Consider the following 25,733-nt stretch of genomic DNA (forward strand, 5'->3'; position numbering starts at 1 on the left):
TTTGCATATTTAGCAGCAGGTACACGATGATAACTGACAGCGCTCAGAGCTCCCCCCGCCCCCGGCTCTGATTGGTTGGTGTTGGTCAGAAGTGGTGCATTTCTTCAGACGGCAATATGAGCGCCAGAAGGAGGTGGAGGAATCGATCTGTATCATACTATCACGACATGGTGGCTCTTTTAACCAATACGTCAAAAAACTTTTTTTTTTAATAAAGGTCAGACGCTGCAGCTTTAATTAAAACTCTTACTCACAAAAATATATCAGATATGTAAATGGTGAACGACCTGTATTTGTTTAGCATTTTTATCAAGTCCTGAGTTCAAAGATGCTCCCTTGGATTTGTAACATTTTAGTCTCCTGTGCTTTTGGCTATTTATATCTTTTCTACCACTTCAAAATATATTTAAAAAATGTGTATGTGTTTTATTTCCTTGCATATTTTATCTTCAAACAATGCAAAAGAATAGGCTGATAAATCCAAGTCCTGGATGCAGCAGGCTAAAAAAAACCCCCCGCAGCAACAGGAGTGTAAATGCGTAGGCGAGGTTTTGCACTCAGGCCTGTAGAAAGCCATACACACAAACAACACACACACACACACACACACATGCTAACAACACACATGCTAACAACACACAGAAAGAACCCTGCCAAGGCTCTTATCAGGAACCCTCTTCCTTTAAGGAAACTTGAACCACAGGGTATTTTATCGTGATTGTCATTGTCAGTTTGCGTTAGCTTTAATTCTTCTTCCTGGAACTCGTCTTCAAATCTGAGCATGACATGCTTAGCCAATGTATATTTAAAAAACGCCTTAATGAAAAATTTAAAGCCACTCAGATCATGATTTTCAACATTAAGGCGCAGCTTCTAGGCAATTTACTTCCCAATCAGTCTGCTCTACAGAGTGTCTTTTAGGGATGAGGTTTAATCAACAATCTGCCTGTTCAGCACGTGAAAAGAAGAGAGCACAATTTTTTTTTTCTCCACTTTCCTTCTTTTTAATAATTTGATTGTAACGTAGAAGAAATCACACGATAGCACTGCTAATAGAAAAGCAATTAGGCCAGCGCATGTCAAGGCTCCGTCAGAAAATGTGATGCAATCTGACAGTCCAGCTGCAGATGGAAATAGTAGCTGATCTATGATAGCAGAGGCGAGTTAAATCTATGCCTGAATGTTTGATGAGATGCTTTCCTGCCCTGCAGGAGTTTCCTGTGCCGGGCTGCAGCTGCGAAAATCCTGACAAGACCTGTGGGTCAGAAAGGTTCTGAAAAAAAAAAAAAAAAAAACCTCCTCCGTCCTCTGCTGCACAGAGAAAACAGTTTGTTTTCTCCTTGAATTTTCTGATAACAGGAACAACAGAGTTAGCATAACAAAGTAAGCCGCTTCCGCAAGTTCGCTTGGTGACTGACAGCTGGGCTCGGCTTCGTTTGTTCTAATGAGACGCTGGCCCAACTAGTTTGGTTCTGTGGACCGTGATGAATTATTCCCACGTAGTGCGCGCGCGCGAACAGAATGCATGAGAGTTGGCGAATTGGAGTAGGAACAACAATTGGAGTAGGAACAACAATTATTGCCCATATGCAACCCCCCCCGCCCCCCACTCGCTGCGCGGCGTGCCCAGCTCTGACATATGGGCGTTCCCATATGTCAGAGCTGCTCTGTCTGTCTGTTTCTGGGAAGCGTGCGAGTCGCCGAGAGTTACTCACTCTGGGTGAAACGGGGAGGGTTGTCGTTGACGTCCGTGAGCTTCACAGTGACGGTGGTGGTCCCGGATAATCCGCCCAGGTGGCCCCCCATGTCTTTGGCCTGAAGGACCACGAGGTACTGGTCCTGGGTCTCCCTGTCCATATCAGGGATCGCTGTGCGTAAAATCCCTGTAAAAAAAAAAAAAAAAAAAAAAAAAAAGCACATAGAAACACACATGAAAAGAAAAATCAGGTCCAGGATGAATTTTTATAACCAGTTGGAAAACAAAACAGTAAAAGGTCAAGACTTATACCTGAGAGACTAAAGGCTTTTTATGTTGTGTTCAATATTTATAAGTGATTTCCTGTTGGTTTCTAAATTGTTCTTTTATTTTTTTCTTAAAGGCCACAGAATGGTGATTTTTTTTTTCTTTTTACAAATGTTCCTTTATAAGTGTGTTCAGGTCAAGACTTAAGTAAAAAAAAATTATAGTGAAAATGAACACAAGACAGTAGAGAACATATACAAGTTGTCATAGACAAAAATAAAAACAGTTAAAACTCTCTTAAAGTGTTTCTTTACTCTAACTCTATTGTCTACAGTTAGTTTAGAGAAAACATGCTTGGCCCTAAAGAGTCACATCATGGAAGGGAAGTTAAAATATGAGCATACAATCAGATTTCTGACACTCTCCTTCATTCGGCTCAGACACAGAGGAAAAAAAGAAACTGTCTAAGCAAAACCCTTCGTGGTCTTGCTTGAGCTATCTATCCTTTCTCACCCATGTCTCTAATGTTGACGATTTATTTGTAGATGCGTGCTTCATCATTTTACAGTATTTTACCATAGCCTTTAAACGTTTTCTTTTTACTCTTGCATGAAAAAGAAGAGTAAGAACGTTGCCCTGGCTATAGATGTCTGTAAATCGTCCTATATGAGGGGCTTTGAGAACAACTCGAACTTTGTTAGGAAGCACCAAAACAAAATTCAGGAATCCTTTATAAAAGTGGCCCACTTCACCAGGAGAGATAAAGAACTTAAAGGAAACAAAATGAAGATGGAAATCAGGAGAGAATCTAAAGACATGACTGACTGGGACTAGAAGGAGGGGATATATAAATGAGTATAAATAGTTTAATAAGATGCATGAAGGTTCCAGGGAATAGCAGAGGTGACGAGACGGTGAACAGTGGAACCCTATGAATAAGGTACCACATTGGCTAATAAATAGCTATAACCCATGAATACCTGACGACCTCCCTAGAAATATTTGCTCAAATATCTACTTTCAGGGGTTCAAACACCATAACATGCATTAATGTACACAGTGGAAACCACGCAGAACCAAAGAAGAAAATATTTGCAGTCTTTCTTATCCCCACTGTTGGGGTTACAGCCAATCGGCACTAATGGAAATGAATGGCGCTCCTGGACTGACCGCTTTGCAAATGCCAGCTAACAGGATGCCAAGCGGCACTGCGCCTAAGTATTTCCCCTTCCTGAGCCGCATGTTCCTTCAGATAGTTCAGATGTATGCTGAATGAAGAAAGCAGACTTTGTCAAATATTGCAAATGTAAACGAGCCATTGTGATACAGAGCTTTGCTCCCATTTCACCAGAAAGATGTGACTACAAATGCTTTTTGTTGCTGTCAAAAAGTGACTTTAAAATAATACGCCTACTGTGAAAAACGTTTTTTTTTTTTTTGTGATTCATACTTTCAATATGAAAAGACTCTAAAATGTAAATATATTTCCCAATCAGAAAAACTCCTTCATCTATAGTGAGAATTCATTCAACCTCATTTGCTTTGCTTCATACTGACTATGTTGTAAACATACTGGAAGTGTTTTTACACCTTTTTGTGCCACAACTCTATCACTTTGTCAGACAGAATCCCGGGCTAATTACCACGCTAATGATTAAAAATCACTCATTTACTTTTTCGTGGATCAGCAACGTGCCGTTAAAAGTACCGTTACCAGATGTTGTGATCAGGCTTGATGGATTAATGCAACGCAGTGGGTTCGCGTTGACGACTGGGCTGCTGTTCTTCTCTTGGAGCGTGAAAACGGCAAACACAGCTGGCTCGAGCCGCGAAATGTTGGAGAGAAAACCCTAACAGACAGCTTGACCTTTTATTAATGACATATTAACATTTATAACAGCACATTTGATGGCCCATTATGAGCTGAGAGTGTCATGGCCCCTTTGTTTAAGACTTCATTAAGGCTCCGTTTACACGTGTTAGTAACTCGTTAATAAAATGTTGTGCATTTGTTTGATTTTCACGGCGAGTAGCCTCCAGCTAGAAATGCCAATAATGGTTTCTGAAGATGCTTTCAGATGCTTTGCAGCTTGTTCTTTTCAGAAACGTTTTGAACTGCTCTGCTGATTTGACTTGTTGTAAAATTGTTAGATATGTTGTATAACTAGTAAGTTCATTGGGGCCATTTGCTTGCTTGTAATGATTTTTTACATCTATGTCTAGTTTTGGCTTCATATTCCAGTCTGGATACAGTTCTTATCGCCGTGGGAATATAAATTACATTGATTTGAGAATTTTTGTTGATTTTTTAAAAACTATTCTTTATTGTGGATTTTCTCTAACAGAGTCCAAATTTTACAAACAGACTCATATAATTACATACGCCCAACAAATAGTTGGTTAAATCTACACCTTGTAGCTTTTTGTAGCTTCAGTATTTTTCTAACTGGATGTCTGAGCACTTTCCTTGAAAGAATGAGATCGCTTTAAAATAATTGGTTTCATGGGATGGAAACAGCTTTGAAGCATTAGTCCATGAATTTTAAATAGGGTTAGGGTCAGGACTTTGGGGAGACTCATCAGGAAGCTTAATTTAACTCTCCCAAAATCTGTTTTGAATGTGTGCTTTGTGACGTTGTCGTGTCGGAAAACCCAGTTTTAATGATCTGAGCTCAACGGTTCTGTTCAAATGGAGAGAAATTGATCAGGAACCACCGAGGTTCAAAACACCATGGATGCACCATCTTCAAAGCCGCCTGCATTGACGCGCATAATGCCAACAGAATTGAAGACTAGCTTAATTTTCAGAGGCATACCTGTCAAGTCTCCCGTTTCGGCCTGGAAACTACCATATTTTAGGTCCTGTTGTGTTCCCGTATCAGTATTTAAGCCTGGCGAAATTCACCTTTGATATTGGAAGGGGGAGAAGATCCAGAAGGAATTAAAACCCAATTCGAATTTTTAATTCTCTGTTGTAAAACAAAACAAAAAAACAAAAGAAAAACCTCCACTCCAAAACAATTAGCAGCTCAAAGAAACCGTTAAGAGCACATTCATGTCTGTTATGTGTGGATGTAAAAGTTCTGAGCGCGAATGCATGTCAGCAGCTTTGCAAAAGTGTTCATAACTGAATCCATTAGTTACAGCTAATAAAACCCTTGTGTGTAAGTACCTCATTAGAGAGAGGTACCACTACCAGATAACGCAGTTAAGACTTAGAGAGAACAGGACAGTGATTTTGTTTGGGCACTTAATTCATGCAATCACAACCGGCCACTGAGCCGAGCCGTAAAACTGTCAGCGTTCCTTCGTTGTTATCTGATCATTACCAAAGGTAATAGAGTCACAAAGTACTTCCACGGTAATTAGAGTGCTTTTATTCTGTTTGATGGATAAAGTTCCACTTAGGGATTCACTTTGTTATTTATTTATTTTATTTTTTTCATTTTTTTATTTGTGAGGCTCTTCTGAAACCTTTGGCACCGTGTCAAAAAAAAAAGCACCGTCATCAGGCCGGAGGCAAGGCGCTACTTCCTGACACGTTGACAGCTTTCCTGACATTTTGGAGACCCTCTGTTTCAATTTGACAGCGACAATATACGACTTCATCTCCTGGTGACGGCTCGTCGAAACACGGGTTCGGACACACAAATACAAACACGCTTCCGGTGAAAAGCTAAGATTAGATTGGAAAACTAAAATGTTTATTATTCAAAAAAAAATAAAAATGGATGCATAGATTTGAGTTCACATGGATTTTTTTTTTAATCCATGTAGTAAAACAAGCACCTCCACAGTTATTATTATTCCTTTAGCAACCCACATCTCAGGTGTAAGCTCTTCGTAGCGATCAAAATAATAGATGTTTTGATCAGTTGCTGAGTACATGAGTTTCCTTTTCATCAAATACGTTTCCACAGTCACTTGAGTTAGTTTTTCTACGGCTACTTTTAACTTTTACTTGAGTAGAAATGTGTTGAAGAAGCGCCGCTCTTCCCAGAGTGCAATTTGTGGTTCTCTCTCAGGGATCCCAAACACAGACAAAAAGTGGATTTTGAATTGACAAAGTCCAGGTCCTGAAAAGGGCCTTTCCAAAGCCCTGACTTCAAGCTTATAGAAAAATGTGTGGAGCCCAATTATTTAAAATCCCAATCCACCTCAGGAAACTAAACAACTTAGAATAACTCCAAAAATTCTGGTCAAACATTGAGCTAGAATCATCCTGACGGCGACTAAAGGAATGGCGATCAAGGTGACGATGTCAAAGTTAGAAAAGAAGAAGTGGCTTTCATCTGGGTGGATTAAAGAAACTACAATAAATTCATTTTTGTCAATCATGTCACCCTGAAAACAAAAGAGCTCCAATGATCCATTAAAAGACCAAAATGAACGACATTCGTGTCAAGTTTATGCAAACATTTTCCTGCATCTCAAAGCACGGATATAAGGAAAAAAAAGTTCATACAAAAGGAAAATAAATAAATCAGTCCATGACAAAAAGCCTGACATGCTGACAGAGAGCAAATTCTCATCTTGACGCATCGTTCGACATCGCGCCTGACGACACACAGTCACGGCTACAACGCGCGCTGTGTGGCTTTGGCCTTAAACTCCGCATTAGCATTTCAAAAAGAGCCGCAACTCCCATATGTCAAGGCAATCAATTACTAGATAAAACATGTTGCTAAACAAAGCAAAACAAGAGTAGTGCCCACCTGCGATCCAAGAGGGTAAACTAAAAGAAAAGAAACATCAGATATATTTCGCTGTGAACTAAATCCTGAGTGCTTCCATGAGGGGCTGTCTATCAAAGCGACATCTGAAGCGCCAGGTTAAACTTCATCTTGGATACAACTGAGCTACGACTCCACTCGGGGGATATAGAGCTCCAAAGCAAACAAAAATAAATACATAGAGAAAAAAAACGCACCCGCCGCAGAACCATAAAACTTTTTGCCCTTAGGTGACACGACAGACAGATTCTTTGTCTCTCTTGCAATCCGTTCTGCATTACATTACACAAATTGTTCCTGAAGTCTGTCATAAACATGTCACTTTTTTGTGTTTCATCATGCAGGAATAACATTAGACTGTAGCTTTTTTTGGGGTGCGGGGGTCTGTAGAGCTTAGGCACATCATTAAAACATTTAGGTATTTAACAGAAATAGAGGGGTGAAGGTGTGCGTGTGTGTGTTTAGGGTGGAGGTGGCTTTCATTAATATACCTGCGGGGGCTAAGTGTGTGGAAACTTGAGCTCAAGAAATCTCTTAAAATACTTCTACAGTGCAATTAGTGTCTCTGCTCTGATGCAGTTTGCTGATAAAAAATACCATCTGATGAAATCTGGGGTTACAAAAAAAGCACTAGATGTGATGTTGGCTTTACAAAAAAAGACAAGAATTTATCAAGCTGTAGTGTAATTGATTGAAACAAGACTGGAAAGCAGGAAAACAAGTAAAGTCATGCTGCTTCTGAGAGTGAATTTCACAGCCACTGCTTAGGGCTGGACAATAAGTCGATAATAACATACATCACAATAGACATGTGATCAATATTAAGAGACGTAGAAGTTTTAAGAATTTCACTGAACTCAGATGCAGAACCGCACAGAATTCTGGGGGATGTAGGCAGAGGAAAGGCCCCAGCTGAGCAAGCTGGGCGGCATTAACAAACTCACTCATGTTTTGGTTACCTAGCAACAACCTGTTGAGTAAGTTGCGCAGCAGCAGTTTCAGGTTTCAAATGAAAAAAAAAACAAAAAAAAAACAACAGCGTGGAGTGAAAACTGTGGATAAAAACGGAAAGGTCACGCCACCAGTTGGTCAGCATTTCATATGTTCACAATAATTATCAACATCGACTGATGTTCCATTTTTTAAAATTGTGCTCAATCATAAAAAAAGTAAAGACACTTTACTCAATCCCTTTATTCCCCTCTCTTTCTCTCTCGTCACGTTTGTCATTAAAGGACTGTGTCCTCGTGTTAAAAAAATAACTGCAAATCGCTCCAATCCGCTGGATTTGTTGGCGTCTGCGTGCATTTGCTGCAATTCGCTCTATTCCCAAGCAGAAACGGAGGGAACGGCATCCGCAAAACAGCTGCGAAAAAGAGGCGAGATTTTACCACCTAATGTTCCCTCCGTGAGTTTGAACGGGTTCAGGAGGGAGATGACAAGCAGGGAAGACAGATGAGTGAGTGTGACGGGGGAACGGCGGAACGCAGGAGTGGGAAATGCATTAGACACAAAGTACGAGAAAGAAACCCAACTGTGTTTGAACGCTTCCACACACACACACCCAAACCAGCGTTCACGTACGAGTGGGTCCTCCAGGCCCCGTCTATCCACACAGATATATCCTCAGAGCTGCATCTGTACACCGATCATCAGTCAAGACTGAATTCACTTGTTTGCTCCTCAGCAACTTGGGCATGTTTGATTTTCCGCAGCGCGTGCAGGGGGTGTTTGCTTTCCGACATCTGTCCATCCTTTCAGCTTTTCTCTGCACCACCTGTGTGCGTGTACGTGTGCGTGCGCTCACCTGTCTGGGGATCGACGGAGAAGTACTGCTGGCCCTGCACCAGTGTGTACACAAGCTTGGCGCTGTTCCCGTATGTCGGGTCATCAGCATCTGTCGCCGTCACCTGGATTATGGACGTGCCTGCAGGGGAGGACAGACGAGGAGAGACAGAGGAGACGGGGACAGGAAATGCGAAGGGAAAAAGGGAAAAAAAGATAAATAAGTGAAGGAGGAATCAAGAGACCCAACTACGAACTGCACTTTAGGAGCGTGCGAAGCTTCGCGTGGGGACAACCTCCAGTCTTCTCCCCGCTCTGTTTTTCAATCTCTTTCCAACACCAGTGTGACAAATAGTTCATTTGGCCCGCCACACACATCCCCGTCGTCGCCCTCCTCACTCCTGCCAGTCACCTACCTCCCCCCGCTCCCCTCCCTCCATTCTCTCTGTCTCACTTCATTTCTCTTCATCTCCGTCTCCAATTCCCTCTTGCTCCCTCTCTCAATCAGACCGTCTGTCTCTTCAACTGGCCTCCCTCTCGCTCCCCCCTTAAATCTTCTTTCCACGGATCAGGGAGTGTCAATTTGGCAGGATATCTTCTTCTTATTTATTTATTTTTTTATTTTTGAAATTGTAAGCAAAAATAAGAATATATGAATATATGAATGACAGTAACCGAAGCCCATTTGTTGTATGTTTGTGTAGGTGTGAGTATGTGGAAAAAGAAAGAAAAAAAAAAAAAAACGGAGGGGCGACCAGAATGAGTGATTTTCAGGGAAAATTCGAGTCGAGGGGGAGGAGGACGGTGGCAGCCGGTGGTTTATTTGTGATCAATACCCAGAGAGAGTCACAGTGGAAACAATCAGGACTGTTTTTCTACTGGTATGGAAACTGGAATTGGGACTACATGATCCCTCGCTGCTGAACCAATTCGTCACTGGTTTGTCCACATTTATCCTCTTTGACCATTGGATCTGATGTTTACAGTACATTTTTAAGGAACGCTGTTTAAATTTTTGCAGAGCGGTGTTCGCTTTTCCTTACCGATGTGAGTGTTAGCAATATGAATTTTACATTAAACACTTTAGTATAAAAGCTTCAATTTCTGATTCGGTTTTCCCACTGAGATTGAGTCACCACAATATATGTCATGCTGAATTGACAGCCTTTCTCTACATAAAGAGCTTTTTTCCTATGCTCGATTATGCAAATTATTTAAAAGTAGCTTTGCCACTGAAGTCGCTCGAATCCTGAAGAGGCGACATTGAAAAGGCCAACCGTCTTTTAGCTTGAAGAGATCCTCAGATGAAGCTGAATAAATCAAGATGGGCATCTCCTTCCACTGGTGAGGGGTTTAGAGTGAAATCCGCTTGTTGTCAGTCAGTCAGATGATCGTATGAGGACGCATAAGATGCCTACAGTTTTATTTGGAGGACAGACAGACTAAAGACTCTGTTTAAACTAAAGTGAAGTGAATTAACTCAAGAAAACCCTGAGTATCAGTGTCACCGTTTCACGCAGGAAGCATGTTAATAACTGCGGTGATGGGCGTAAAGCAAAACAAGCATGAACTCAAGTAAACCCGAGTAAACGCTGCTGACGCATATTTTCATTCATAATAACGATGAAGATTCAATGCCCTGCATGCAGTTTATGAGTAGTTATCAATAGTTATCAGCTAAAAGGATCAGAAAGCAGGTCGAACCGCCATGCCGTTGGAGCCGCTTCAAACATTCAGCTCAGGTGAATGAATCTTCAGTCCAGATAGAGCGTCTGCATCCTAGCATAAGATTAAAGCTGCAGTATAAAATTATATTTTTTTAACATATTTGTGAAAACTGTCGCTATGGCATGACAGTATGGTATCAGACAGATACTATGTGAAAAACAAAAATCTCCCACTGCTATCTAGAAACAACCAATCAGAGCCAGAAGGAGGGGCTAAGTGCTGTCAATCTCCCTCCATGCAGCGCTACTAATCCCCCCTCTCTGTTTCCTTCTTGCTCTCTGCTATGCTGCAGCTAGCGTAGCCCGTCATGAAAGCTCAAGCTAGTCAGCATGGCCACCAATGACGGTGGATAAATGGTTTCCCTGTAACTTTAAGTGGTTTCTCCGCCATTAGGACATTTAGCAGCGAGTACATGGGATTGACTGACAGCACAAAGGCACTCCTGGCTCGGATTGGTTGTTTTTAGTCAGCAGCGGCGCATTCCTTCAGACGACAGAAGTAGCTCTAGCTAATAGTTGTTCTCTGAGCTACTATGGTCGATCTTATCTGTCTCATTTTACACTGACATGACATGGTGACAGTTTTAACATTTTTTATAAAAGTTACATACTGCACCTTTAAGCACCAGTACTGATAAATTACCGTAACATTTACATAACGTTTCAGTAGGTTCCACAGCACTGGGGCTAATGTCCAACATTTTAGTACTCACTGATTTCTGTGGCAGCCTGGATTAGATAGTGACCAACTTAGGTATGCCACAGGTGAAGAAAGATAAGACAGACGTTGTTTTATGTAAAACTAAATATCTCTACTGTCTCTAGTTGACTTTGGACTACTAAATGTTAGAAGAATCATTACCCTAATGTGGAGTAAAATGGACCCACCAATAACAAGAATGCAGGTGAAGAAAATATATTCTTTCACTTTGCTGGAAAAGCTAACTTTTATTGACAAAGGAAAAGCAAAGGAGTTTGAAAATGTATGATGACCTTTGTTGGACCTTTTGAGACACAGCAGTACATAATTTAATGGAAATCACTGGGTTGCACTTTTTCTGTTTCTTTCTTTTACCTGTTTTTGTCTGGAGGATTCTTTTCTTTTCTCAGTCTTGTTTTGTTTAGTAACGTTCAAAATGCTAAAAGAAAATAATCATATTCTACACTATCTTTTTAAGCTGACAAATCATGGAATGTGCTACAGTTTGACAGAGGTATTAAATTAAAAGCAGATCCAGATAACTTAAGGACATCACCATAATTATGGACACTACTGAAGACTATTTCTTGAATACAAGCAGTGGCTGTGAAGAAAAACAACCCAGATTTAATTTGAACCCAAAGTCATGAATTGTCTGAACAACTTTTAAAACGGCACACTAAAGATTCTGTAATAATTGGATTTAGCGCCTTAAGGTCAGGTCCTACTTTGATTTTCATGTATTGAGATTGTATGTTGACTGATGCTCAAAGTAGCCATCTTGTCTGGTTCACTCGGGGGTTGTGGTTAGCGTGACCTGCTAGGAGTAGCTATGATGCATTCAGTGCCTGCATGTTCAATTCTCTAACTCTCCAGTCAGGCACCGTCAAGCTAAAAATCCTTTGAGACTCCTGCTTACCAGAATCAGAGAGTGATTTAAGAAAGGAAAATTGACCCCGTTTTAAAATATTTGAACAATCTGAATGTGATTTAACGGCATTAACTCTGAAGACAAACAAAGAAAAAAAAAACTTTAAAAGTTGTATTTTATGTCACGACTCCTAGGCTAGTTTTGCTTGCAGAGCATAAAGCCTGCCTTTGTTTCTCGTTATATTTCAGACGTTTTTCATGTAGAACTCACCAGCGGATCAGTAAGTAGACATAAATGTCTCTGACAGCAGACAAAAAAAAAATTTTAAAAAATCAATCTTTGGGTTCAGACTGTACGATGATGTGGGTTGACGCAACAAGTACAAAGCGGAGGCAAAAACTGATTGGTATGCATCCCGTCGGCCGCGCTTCACAGCCAGTCACACTTCACGAGGATCAAATATCCAAGCCGCCACTCATCCGCCTGTTCTTACTTTAAGACGTCTGTCCTCTGAGGACAAAGACTGGGAATCTAGGAATCCCTAGTTTCTGTGTTCGAGAATCCCGGGACTTTGTTGTCAAGGTTAAACTTTAGATGCGAGTCATTCCCCCAGAATGCAGCTACACATCTGGAGGGGATGTTTACAACCAGTCGGGTGAAACCAACACAAAACCCCCGAACAGGAGGAACTGGCTCCGTTCCAGAGCAGCTTTGCGCGCATATATTGTCGCATGAGACGTCCTCGCCTCCACCTCCATGCGTCTCCTCCATGAAAATCTCATGTAACGAGGCTTTGATGGGATCCTTAGCGCGGCCCTATCTCCTCAGTCATGCTCGGCGGAAAGTGCTTTGGTAAATATTGAATCGGTGAGTAAATACTGAATCCATGATTGACTGAACAACTCAATCTGAAGACTTGAGCTTCGGCGAGGAGCAGAAGCTCATAAGGCGGTTGATAGGATTACTAAATACCGCTCGCCTGCATCGTCTCCCCGGACTCTGCCCCAGCAGCCTGCAGGCGGGGGGTCATTACTCTAATCTCAATTAAACAATTCTGCACAAGAGGAAACTTGGATGGGGGAAGCACAAAAAAAAAAAAACACCTTTCAGTGGCAGATGGCGGAGACCTCATGCCAGATTTTCTGAACTTCTCTAAACTAAATACTTTAGGGGAGGGAATTATGTAGAAAAATGGCTGTTTTTGTTGCAGATTCAAAAGTTTTCCAAAAAGTAATTCTGCCAGGCGAGAGCAGAACCCGTTTCAGGGGTCCAAGAACAGTCTAAATGAAGATGAGGGTACATTTGGGACATACTGGCCTTTTCGTACAATCAACTCTGCAAACGTGATCTGAAATACAATCCCAGACAGTGATTGTCCTTCTAAATTCACACTGCTACAAGTGTACAAAAATCCACCCGCTCTGCCTTTAGCTCCGATTTCATTTCTGTTGCAAGTGTTGCTGTCAGATTGTACAGGATTTCGTTTTTTTTTTTTTTTTTTTTTGTGGAGGATTAGATTGACAATCCCGTCACTACGGCCGATCACCATGACGAGCATTCCGGTGAAAATACTGATGTGAATAAGTCTAGTCTTTCTTGAATAGTCTCTCTCATTCATATTTATCAACATTCAAATAGAGAGTTCTGTTTTGAACAATTGTTTCTGTCTGACCTAACTAGATTAGTTTATTATCTTTAACTCGCTAACATTGTGTTTGTTTGTTATTAGCAAGAATTTCATCTCTGTGTCACCATCAAGCCTCAAAGTCATCAGTTTAGAACAAGTACCACCTTACTAAATACTACATCTTTTCACATTTGTATAAGTAATTTTTTTCTAAATATGTCATTTAAAAAGTCAACAAAATTATTTTTGAAATGTCCCAGTATCACATTAGCTCTATTAAAAATAGAATTATACATTTGTTTAGACAGAAAACTAGCATAAGCAACAGGAAAACATTTGTTAGTTTCTCATCTCTGAAGGAATCAAACAGGAAGTGCTTTTATTTTTTGAATTTTTTTTTCAGCGCCTGTTCAACACACGTACTGAAATTGTTCACTTTTTTCTTCTCCCCAATGGAAATCTAGAGAAAACAGGTTTCAAGGTGCATTATGAATAACAGAACAAAGAGTCAAATGTGTGAGTGACAGGGAAAATAAAGTGCTTTTACAATGACAGATCACAGTGATGTTCACTCAACAGCGAGAAAATATTATATTCCAGATCAATAAAGTGCATTTTGTTCTAAATGCCCAAACAGAATTCAGCTTAAAGAGAAATCAGTGTGGTCATAATTATGAACTATTATGATATATATGTTTTTATTTCCTTTATTTATGATTGAGGAAATTATGATTATGAATTATGATGATCTTTTTTTTCCCCACCAGGGGGTCCTTTTTGTGGGCTCTAGTGTCCCTTATATGACAGTAGGCTGACAGGAAAGCGGGAAGACATGCGGAAAACGTCGGCCGGGTCCGGGAATCGAACCCGCGATCGCTGCGTCGAGGACTGAAGGCCTACAAATGTGGGTCGCGCTATTCCCTACGCCACCTCAGCACGCCCGAAATCATGATTGTCTTGACACCAGTACTTGTTTTTGCGATTTAAGTGCTACTAGAGCGTGATGCGCCCACTGAAACTGGATTTCTGATTGGGAATATCTGAGATGTCCAAGCAACTTCTAGCTTAGCATCCAACATGGCTGCCACCACATTACATATCAATAGCTATGTGCTGCTTTGGGCCACACACAAGACTCTAATTAAAAGAAGATAATTCTTGTCCAATCTGTGCAAGTCCCTGGATATTAAACGTAGCTAAAATATCTACTAATCATTATCAGCTTTGACAGTTTGTTTCTCAGTGGTAGATCGAGCACCGTAACATTTTTCTTTTGTGTCTTTCATGCATGAAATAGTCGGAAACCTACTACCATTAGATTTTATAGCTAACAGTAGTTACAGCACAGCTATTAGGGTAGTCTATCAAAAGTGTCAGTCAACTCTCAGTGTCCCTCACAGCTCCGATGCTTAAGACGGAGCAAGTTTCAGACTCTAGACAACACATCTGCTGACGCCACGGTCCGACAGCCATGGAAGTAAACAATGTGTGTTGGATTTGAACAGATTTGCGAGAATCAATATGCCTTTTGAATGCCAACAATAATTAACCGATCCTGCTTATTCTGACGTACTGACCCCCTTCGGCCTCAATATGCTTAAAACAGCGCCCGCTTTATTAAAGCAGTCGACATATGCGAGTTGGAGCAGGAAAACAAACTGGGCGTGACCAATTAATCCTTGCAAAGTTTTAGCTCATAGGTCCAGACGCTGCAGCAGAACGCCGGGATCATTAGGAGTCAGAAGACATTATTTGTAGCTGGAGGTTTAACGGTTTCAATTACTGATGGCCACATCAGTTCCTTGACACGTTTCTAAAGAGGATGTCAGCGTCTAAATGAGCGCGGAGGGCAGTTCAGGCAGCAATTAAGCGCCGTCCCAAAGCGGCAGCAGAGAGCACGCCGCGCAAACACGAACAGAGAGGAACCCCGTCAGGCACGTTGTTTTGCTTTTAAAGTTTTATGTGTGATTTGTCTGACTAAAAGTGATTAAATTATTCATATGGAGTATTATACCTTTGCTGTTTATGCACGTGGACACAGCATGGACGTTAGAGCAGAAATAGAAGCAATAGCCTCTAAAGATTGCGTAACAAGGGACACTCCCCATGAAATCAATCGCCACATTAATATTATCACCCAGGTCGTTTGACCTGTGCATAATCACAACCAGTACATCTTTTAAATTAGTCACTGTAGGTACAGCATGCGGACTCTGGACCGTAATGAGAGACGACGGGCGTCATGCATCCTAAAAGCGTCTTTGGCGGCAACGCCGTTAACACTCAGATGTTAATCTGACGCGCTGCAGATTCTGTCAGCATTGTATTTAAATTGGATTGTCATTTGCATTTTATTCTGCGCAGCTGGACAGATCTGTGTGTCTGAGCAGATCCAGCCATCAGACTCTCCCCTGCCTGGCAGCGGCGGGTGGTGAACACACGGGCAGATTTTGTGGCAAAAACAAAAAATAAGAACAAAATTAATTGTTTAGCCACTCATTACATACTTGGAAAAATATTTTGCACGCTTATAAACTTTTTGATATGTGGCTATCATACTAGATACACGTGTCAACTTTTGTATGTTTTCGACAGGTAGATGAGGAAATCAGAAACAAAACGTCTGGTTGGGTCACCCAGAGAAACAGCATCAGGATTTGATTCAGGTCAGGACTTTTGAGTAGGCCACTCCTGGGGTTTTGTTGTTCCCCAAGTCATTCAGAAGTAAACTCTGTGCTGGATCTTCGTTCTGCTGCAGAACCAAAAGCGCATTTCAGCTGGAGGTCACAAACGGATAGCGGGACGTTCGCCTTCAGGACATTTTTTGGGAGAGAGCACAAGTCATGATTCCGTTGTCCCGCTACAAGTCCCCCCCTGTTCCCGAGGCAGACAAACAGCCACGGGCTGTCACACCATCACCGCCATATTTTACACAATATTATCATTTTCTGAAATGCTGTCAACTTTCGCTAGAGCTAAAGGGACACACACCTCTCCAGCAGTATATTTTATCTCAGTTCTCACAGTATTTCACTCAAAAATCTTTGGGGACCATCAAGATGCCGCGTTCTGGTGAAACTAAGACAAACCTTTACGTTTCTTTTGCTCAGCAGTGGTTTTAATTTTTCAGGTCATTTTTGACTCGTCTCTTAAGGTGGATTGTTCATAAACAATGTAACTGAGGCAAAGTGAGGCCAGCGGTTCGTTGTCCTTGGACGAGTCGTCGTTGCGCTTTGGGATCGTTTTGGTCGTCCACTCCTGAGAAGGTTCACTGCTGTTCCTCCAAATGTTTTCACTATTTGCAGTTAGTGACTCTCACTGTGGTTAGAGAATGGCTTTTTAACATTTTCCAGACTAATAGATCAGAAAGAATTAGTTTCTGTGTTGTTTCTGAACTTCCGTGGTGATGTCTGACTCTTCTGGTCGACTCCGCTTTGTCAGACTCGTCCTTTTTTAAAGTGTTTTTGGATTTTGTTGGAGTATTTTTTTTTTCTTTTAAATTGAGAACAGGCCTGAGTGTGGCTGAAGTAATTGAACTCAGCTGCACCAGTTACTTTATGCATTCAGGTTGTGTCTATTGGTACCGTCTTTGTCTGATATTTAAATTAGTTTGATGATTTGAGACATTTAAGTGCCAAAAACATGAAGAAAAAAATTGTAAATAGCAAAACAGGCAAATCCGTTCTCTCACCGCTGCATATTTCTTGCAGCGACCGTTTAGAGAATTGTTGGGGCAAAGTGAAACAAGTAAAAAGTTTTGTTTTTTCTTCTCTGTTGGACAATTGCTGCTTGTGTGCTGCTTTTAGTTCCTGGCAGCTTTAAAAGCTTTTCTGAAGACGAGCGGCGGCGATCCAATCTGCACAGAACAGGCAGGGATATATTTTAACATCTGTCAGTCTAACATGAGTAAATGTTTGCAGATTACTCTTCAGAGCCTAAAAAGAAGAAACGCAAGCCTAAAACCGATGTTGGTTCGGTAGACTCGGAGATCGATCTCTGCTTTTTAGCGTTTTATTCTGAAATCCAACAACGTGCAATCACACGTTCAGAGGAATAAGATGCAGCCAGTTGTGAATGTAACACAAGCTGAACTGTGAAAAAAGATAAATCTTTATTTTTTTTACACTTTCCTGTCACATCTACAAGTTTTTTTGGGTTTTTTTAGACAAAGGTAAGCTTCATAAATACAAAATGAAGGTTTCAAATGATGAAACTAACACTATCCTGGCCTAATTGCTACTTGTTACAAATAACTAACTATAGTTATGACTAGTTACAGTTAATTAATGATTTAACAAGAGGGTAGGGATGTTTTCCTGTAACAATAAGTTGATTTGGATTGACTTTTTTGTTTTTTTCCCATGCAGTTTGTAATTATGTACTAAGTCCGTTTTTGACAGACTTTAAAATTTGGTTGATGACCTATAACACTAAAGTGTGACAAAAACCTAAAACAGAAGAACTAATCAAGGAGGAAAACACTGATCTATGACGCATTGGTAATTTTATTCTAAAAAAATCAGAAATCTAGTCTCCATTGTGGTCAGGCTTTATTACCTGAATCTAAAGTTTTTCAGTCGTATCTGAGTAAGAAGTATATCACACCGAGAACATGTTTCCTTACCGCTGAGTCTGAGTCTGGACTACTTTTCAGAAATGAGGGGGTCAGCGATAAGGAAGTAGAGCAAAGATAGATACAAAAAAACTCCTGTTGACTTTGTTTTAGCTTAGCAAGAGAAGAAAAAAAGAAACCAACTACTTTAACTTTTGTCATGCATAATAAAATGTATTTTTTTCGTATTGGATTTGAAAATAATCATATTATGTAGAAATGCACCAATCAGCTGACCGGAGATCAGATTCATCCAATTTTCTAATGAGTTTCCAGGATGAATGTTTCTTTTTCCTTCTACGCAAACATACCAAGAACCTCCGACCGTTTTCCGGTCTGCATCGACATGAACCAAAATTATGCTCTTTCATGCGCGTTTTCTTCGAAGCTTCATGAAAAAAAATATCAGATAAAATTTAGTACATATGCTTTCATGTATGAATGATCTCTTAATGTATTCATCCGCAGTCAGATTCAAAACCGCTACCTCTAACAAAGAACCCGCAGAACATTTTTCTTCTCTCCCTCTCTCTCTCTTTTATGTTTTGCGATCCAAGGTTTCATTACTGAAATCAACAGGTCAGACCTGAAAGGCGCTGGAAACTGGTAGCAGCTAACAAGAGACTTGGTCTCTATCCAGGACAAAAGGTACATTTGAGATATGCGAAAAAATAAAAAAATAAAAAATGTAAGCAGCAGGTCCTTTGAAGCCAGATGCAGAATTTAAACTCTTGGTTTTTATGTCAGGTTTCCTCAGTAGTCTCTCTTTTGCCACCGGCATCCATTTTGAACATCATTGCGTGTAGAAAATGTTTCGTATTGCACAAGAAATCCTTGTAGGCATCAATGTTATGGCATTGCTTCATTGCATATGATGGATGTGTAACTGCACCTGTCAAAACGTCATTTAAAAAGACATTCACGTATACCATCCTGTGTTGCAAACAATGGTTAATGTCCCCACTTAAGTCATTCTAAGAATAGGTCTTTTTATTACAGTTAACCTAATACAGGCTTTTAAAGATCCAACGCTGAGTTCATTATTGATTTATTTTACTGCCGGTAAGAGCCACTTTGTGTTTTTTTTTTTTTTTTTTACGTATTTTACAGGGTTGTTTTTTGTTTTTTTTTTGCCGTAGAGGACATCTTTGTGGAGGCTAAAAGGCTTTCGAACAAAATGTCGTCAGACAACTCAGACAGAAATAATAAAACATACTGTCTCGCTGCGCTCAAGTGGAACATCCATCACTTTGGCGCTCGACAGCAGTCACTGGCCGGTGCTTTATTTTGATTAAACAGTAAACTAATAAAATGCTACAGCCTTATTCTGTATACAGAATGTAACTTAAATATCCCCACTGTGTCAGGTTAAGTTCTTATCCCTGTCACTGAGATTATTTATCATTTCTGTTTCGCTCTCAGTGCTCAGACGTGGTGGTAAAAATGGTATTTAAGATAAAAAAATAAAAAAAATTCCAGGAAAACAATCTGTCTGCTGGTTGAACATTTCAACTTTTGTAGCAAGAAGTTCAAGTTAGTCACTTTTAATTCTTCTTGTTTATTATGCACATGTGTATCGGGGGTGATTCTGTCACAGTGGGTAGTCGTCTTCCAATCGGAAGGTTGTGGGTTCAATTCCCGCCACATGCCGACACGCCCATGGGCGAAGCACTGGACCCCCAAGCTGCCTACCGATCTCCATGTTGGTGTATAAATGCGACTATAGTGAGGAGCGCACTGGGCGGTCACTCTACAAATTTGCATTTAAAATTACATTAAACATTAACCGTTTTAAAATTTCAAGTATTAATCACATTGCCTGTCAAAGGAGTGAGTACAGTGATCTTCCTTTCCTGTAAAACCGAATAATTCTCTACGCTCTGGATGGATTAATGCTTAACGGACGCTTTGTGTAAAAACGTAGAGAGACACGAAGACGACAGGATATTTTTTTCAACAAAGTTTTGTCTCACAGAGTCATCCGGCTGCTTTTGATTCCTACATATGAAGTGAAGTGGAAGTAGTTCTGGAGTTGCCCCGTTATGACCCTTTTTTAATTATTATTATTATTTTTATTTCACGCCCAGGCATCTTTACAAGCTGAAATGCACCTGATGATTTTTCCAAAGTGACCTCAATTTGGACGGTCACGTCATATTTATTATATCCACATTTTGTGCTGGAGAAGAGGCGAAAGTCAGAAAGTAAGTTTAGCCGTAAAAGTCGGGAGACATTAAAAATGGAACAGACAATCATGTTTTCTCATGAATATTTAAATGTACGTTGTGACCATTATGTTGACACGTGGTTGGTAACTTTTAAGCGGAGTGGAAAAATAATAATGCAGGGTGTTGTCAATATTGTTCCCAAAACTTGTTTATTTTGAAGAAATAACTAAAGGTTTTGGTCAATAATATGATGTCATGGGAAACAGTGAAAAGTTAATGCCTCAAGGTTTACCTTTATAACCAATAGGGACTTGAGAGCCAATACTAAAGTGTGTATCTTTATTTGCTGTATAACACTGAAACTCCTTCTGGAGAGCCTCGGGAAACGAGGCGTCCCCTTTTGTAATTCTTCTGTTTATACGAAAGTTTGTTTTGGAGAATATTAGAGCAACAAAACATAAAAACACTAAAGTTCTTGTACTGGTTTTGGTTTTAGCTTAAATTGACTTATAATTATTTACATGAATCCTGCTTGAACTTAACACTAACAGACTGAAACATCATTAAAAGAAACTATGCATAAAAAGACAGAGTTTGCAGTAACTGTGATATTATTTGTTTCTCTTGGTCGACCTTGGCTTCCTGTTTGGTGTCCAAACTTTAATGAGTCATCTTTCTCCTTCAGTGAGGAAAGACGGATTGAATAACTGTGATTTCTTTTAAAAAAATGGCGTTTTCGCCACGATTGATTCTTCAGTACATCCCTTTAACAAACCCAAATTCACACAGAACCCACCACACCCTCTCCCTCCCTCATTCCAGTACCTATATTTGCCATCTCAGGCACCGTGGCGCTGTAGGGGCCATCATCAAAGACGGGAGGGTTGTCATTGATGTCCTGCACCCGAATTATGAACTGTGACGACGGCTCCAGGGGACGTTCGGTCTGCCTGTCGGTGGCCGTGGCGATGAGACGGTACTCATCCTTCTCTTCCCGGTCCAGGGGCTTGGTGACGTGAATGTTGCCCGTTTTCTCATCGATCACGAACACCGAGCCCGCCCCCTCACCTCGCAGGATATACTTGGTGCGGCCATCATTCCTGTCCATGTCAGTGTGGAGCTAGGTGAGAAGAGGCGGGAGGGAGTTGGGGGAGGTCGGGAAAGAGGAGAACAGGAATTAGTGGAAATTGAAAATGTAAGGTAGTGAGAGGTGGGGTAAGATAAGAATACAATGGGTGGGAAAGAAAGACGAGAGTAAACACCAGTTAAAAATTAAGATTGTTTTTCTCCAGACAGTCAGGCAGTGAAGACAAAACAAGCAGATTATCCTCCGCATGCCTCCAGGATATAATGAATTTAAGCAGAAGCAGAGAAAAGAAAAGCAGACAATACCTCGCTCTCCCTCACAATGTTATTTTTTTTATTATTATTTTATTCCTTCCTGCAGTCGTTATTTGGTGCTTCATGTTTCTATTTCTGCTGTGCTGTATGAGCAGCTGTGGACCTGGAGCTCCTTAATCTTCAAAATATCCAGTACACAAACTCCGCTGCTCACACTTTGAGCCCTTCGTCGGTTCCCAGCAAGAGTGGACAGAAAAACTTCACAAGCGCCATATCAAAGGGATAACGAACAGTAGGCCAATCAATTATTCCCTAATAGGTGTCTATGAGTGAGACTAGAGGGGTGCGTGGCGGTGGGGTGTTCGGTATCGATCACAGCCCTCGTGCTGCGTTTCATTGGATCAGTGCCTGGCGGGACGGCAAAGCGACCGGCATCCTCTCACGCGGGGAGAGGTAATATCGGGGAAGGCTGCACGCCGTCCTCGGTCCCACAACGAGAGAGACGAGTCAGCAGGACACGGCGAGCAATTCCAGATTCAATCTCATTACCCGCCGCTCTGACATGGATGGAATAGCAACTGTGACCAAAAAGATAAATAAATAAAAAAATAGAAAGAAAGCGGTAAATTAGCCCCCCACTCTGAAGTAAGTGTGACACTGTGACTTCAGATGCGGAGGAGAGGCAGCTGGGCTACGAGGAAGAGGGTTTTGCTGGGGGAAAGCATTGTTGCGTGGCAACAGCTAAGCACATTTGCTAAATGAAATGAGAATGGATACTGTGAATGCGAATGTTCATTTACTTTGAGGACTGCCATTTTTCACAGGGTGTGCTGGGGTGGGATGGCTCGGCTTTGCCAGCTTCCTGAGGCGAAGACGATGAGCACGGATGTTGACAAGGTTATTTGTACCAAGCAGAGACTTCAGGTCCAGAATTTCAAGTGAAAGCTAAAGAAAGTCGAATCGCCTGATATGTAATAAACATCCCATTTTTGTCAAATACTTAAAGCCGTAGCTAGCTTGCTCATTCATCCTGAGAAGTCTGCTAGAGATCACGATAGACCAATGCCTGACTGCCATTATTTGAAAATTGTTTGATTGGAAACTAGAACTTTATGTGAATATGGCCTTCGTAGGTAGCACTATGCACAACACTCTTCAATGCAGAAGTTGCCACTACAGAAAGAAAAAAAAAAGAAGTTCAAAGGTCACCAGATAACAGACAAAGTATTACGACTTTGTCTGTTCTATCTTTTTGAAGTAGGGGTTAGCGACAGGCTAAACTAGTAAATATTATTAGGAAAAATAAATAGCGGTTCTGTGGACTTTGCAGAGAATACACACAGAGATCTTTATGAGTGTTGCTATCCTTGCTAAACATGAATAAGATGTGAAAAGCAGTTCAAAACCTCAGTGTCATAACAATTATATTTTTATTTAGTCAATAAATCAATCAAGCTAATTTACATAGCACATTGCAGCAAGAGAGAAAATGAAAGAAATTAAAATCTTTAATGGCAATTCAGAACTTTAACAAAGAAAAAAAAATCAGTTGCTGAAATTCAGTCAGGAGCGATATCAGTACGAGCTGGAAACCAAATTGACCTGACGACAAACAAATTTTAGCACTTTAACAGAGATGTGGAAAAAAAACTCTTAATATTGAAAAACTTGGTCGCTAGCTAAATAGGTGGAGCTTAACGATTCTTTATTTCATCCATGTTAGTGGTAACCAAGTTTCACCAGGACAATTAATACGACCACAAAGCGTTGCCTATGACTGCATAATGTGCAACGGAAGGCAACAGATGATATGGTAGTAAACAAAACAATAGCCAAAGGTTTGGAGAATTTTCTACAAAACAAACACAAATAGACAGTAGCTGGAACAATCCAGTTCTCTGTTTCTTGTATCCGTTCTGCTGATGATGGTGGGTTTTTACAAAAACAACTAGTAGCCGGCGGCTTTCTACTTTTCCAGCACAGAGCACATGGAAAACATTAACTATGATGGGAAGCTTGCCTCCAAGGCGATTTGGCCTAAAAGAAATATTTTCAACAGAAAACAAACTAAAATTTTGGATTGTCATCCCAGCAGCTCCGTTCTTCAGCTTTCCGTACCCGTTGGACACTTCAACAACTTGGTGAAATAAAATGAAAGGCTGTGGCAGACTTCCATAAACACTCTAACCTCTCAACTGTGGACAAAAGTATGCAAGTTCAATTTTCTGGAAATGGTTTCTGAAAGAGAAATTCCCCAGTTACAGAATTATTGCTTTTGTGTGGACCGGCACAAGTGTGTGAGGGCCATCAGCAGGTGGCGCTGGACGGCAAAATGGTTTTATTGTTGGTACGAGGAAAGGGCCTCTGACGGGAACTACTCACATAAAATGAATTTGGAAAAGTATTTACACTGAGCTGAACGTTTCCACAATTCTTCATGTCGCAACTGCACACTTCACCGTTGTATTGATTTTATGTAACAGACGAACACGGAGTGGTGCAAAATTGTTAACCCAAAGTAACAGGATGCACTAAATAAAGTAAAACAAAGTGCAAGCATTTTGCTTTAAAAAGCCCTAATCAGTAGTACTTAATCTTTCTGCTCTTTTCTCTGATGGTAAAGCAGGTGCTTAGCAGGTAAAGTTATCAAGATACATAGATATTTTTATGCTCACATTTTTCCCCTCATTAGTGTCCATTTGTCTTTTTATGACTTTTATTGCATGATCTTTTGTTCCAAGGGAAGGATTGGGCCATGTTGAGAGCACACGTCTCGACTTGTCACAGCAGGGAAGATCACAGGGTATCGCATCGCATTACAGACGCTCTATTCCTATGTCCCACTGAGTTCTAGCAGCAGGAAAGTTTGCCTCCAAGTGCTGTATCGGTGTTGTGAAAATAAAGGAGGTGCAAAAAAAAACAAAAAAAAAAAAAACTATAATTAATGTCATTATTTACACCTTGGGTACCCTGCTGTGCTCTGCCAAAAGTGTGTAATATGTTCAGAAGGATAGTCACCCTTCAGGCTCTGGTTCTACTCGGGTTTTTTCTTTGTGTCAATAGTGAGAATACCGCTGTTTTTTTCCCCTTTTTCTAAAAAAAAAAAAAAAGCATTGCATTAGGTTTCACCTTTTTTTTTAATATGAATTGGAGCTATATTAATAAAGTAGAATTGAGCTGAACTGAATTGATTTTCCCTCCCCATTGGGGACCTGGTTGCAGACTATCCATCTGCTGTTGAGCCCACACCAAACAACAAAGACAAGACTTAATATTTTTACAGTAATAAAGCAGATGAATTGTCTCTCCGTGTGCATTTGTTTTTATGGGAAGTCCTGGTTCAATACACCAGCCCTAACTGAGCGAGAGCTGCAATCGTTCAGGACTAAAATGAGGCCTATGCCTCATTTTAGCTCTACAAAAAAAAAAAAAAAAACGCAAAGCAAAACTGCCCCAGAGAGGCCAAGAAAATCCAATAAAACACTGAACAAAACTCATCTGCTACGTTATTTAGCACCGCTGTTTATCTGCATGTTAACATAAATAGAATCTTGGTGCATTTAAGCATCTACAGGTGGTGAAGACTCCTTGCTGAAGTTTAAACCAAACATCAGAATATCGGTGAAAGATGGACTCACTCACTTAGGTCATGGATACAGGTAGTTGTTCCCTGGATCATTAACTAATCGCTCAGATCAATAACGATCTGGTCAGCAGACCTCAGTTTGTTTGGCTAAAAGGTTGTGTGTCTGTCTGACCAGGTGCTGAGTACCCGAGGAGTACCACAGGGACCTGTACTGTAGCTATTCCTTTTCACAACGCACACCTCAGACTTCCTGCGTCCTTTGGCCATTTATTTGGTCGGGAACAAAAAGTACTTTATAATATTATTTTGTTGTGGTTTGCTTTCATATTGTGTTGTTTTTGTTTGTTTGGTTTTTTTCCTTTAAGCGGACCATCATTTGAAAATAAAGTCGCACCGGTGACGACCCAACGTGACTCCCATTCAACAGAAATGACGGCGGTGGGACGGAGCACAAACCCGGGAGGAAAACAAACGTGGAAAACCTGCGTGTTGCATTTCTGCGGTACAACAATTTAAGAGCAGCTCACCCTACGTAAGTTTCAAGTTTTAGAACGGCGTCGACAAATGCGTGCTCCAGGCCGAGTGAGACAAGATGCTTTGCGCTTTCTGACCCACAACAT

The 25,733-nt window shown here is 40.8% G+C and overlaps 1 protein-coding gene across 1 annotated transcript in view; it reads right to left on the reverse strand.

Moving 5' to 3' along the window:
• LOC122840704 overlaps positions 1–25,733 on the reverse strand; it is a 211,266-nt gene that overhangs the window by 78,656 nt on the left and 106,877 nt on the right. The window contains exons 4-6 of the mRNA XM_044133288.1: positions 21,012–21,306; positions 8,504–8,623; positions 1,716–1,883 (exon numbers count right to left, since the gene is read on the reverse strand). Coding sequence (XP_043989223.1) covers positions 1,716–1,883; positions 8,504–8,623; positions 21,012–21,306 — 583 coding nt within the window. The remainder of the gene's footprint in view (positions 1–1,715; positions 1,884–8,503; positions 8,624–21,011; positions 21,307–25,733) is intronic.

This window comes from Gambusia affinis, linkage group LG12, assembly GCF_019740435.1.
Source record: "Gambusia affinis linkage group LG12, SWU_Gaff_1.0, whole genome shotgun sequence".
NCBI classification, from domain to species: Eukaryota; Metazoa; Chordata; class Actinopteri; order Cyprinodontiformes; family Poeciliidae; genus Gambusia; species Gambusia affinis.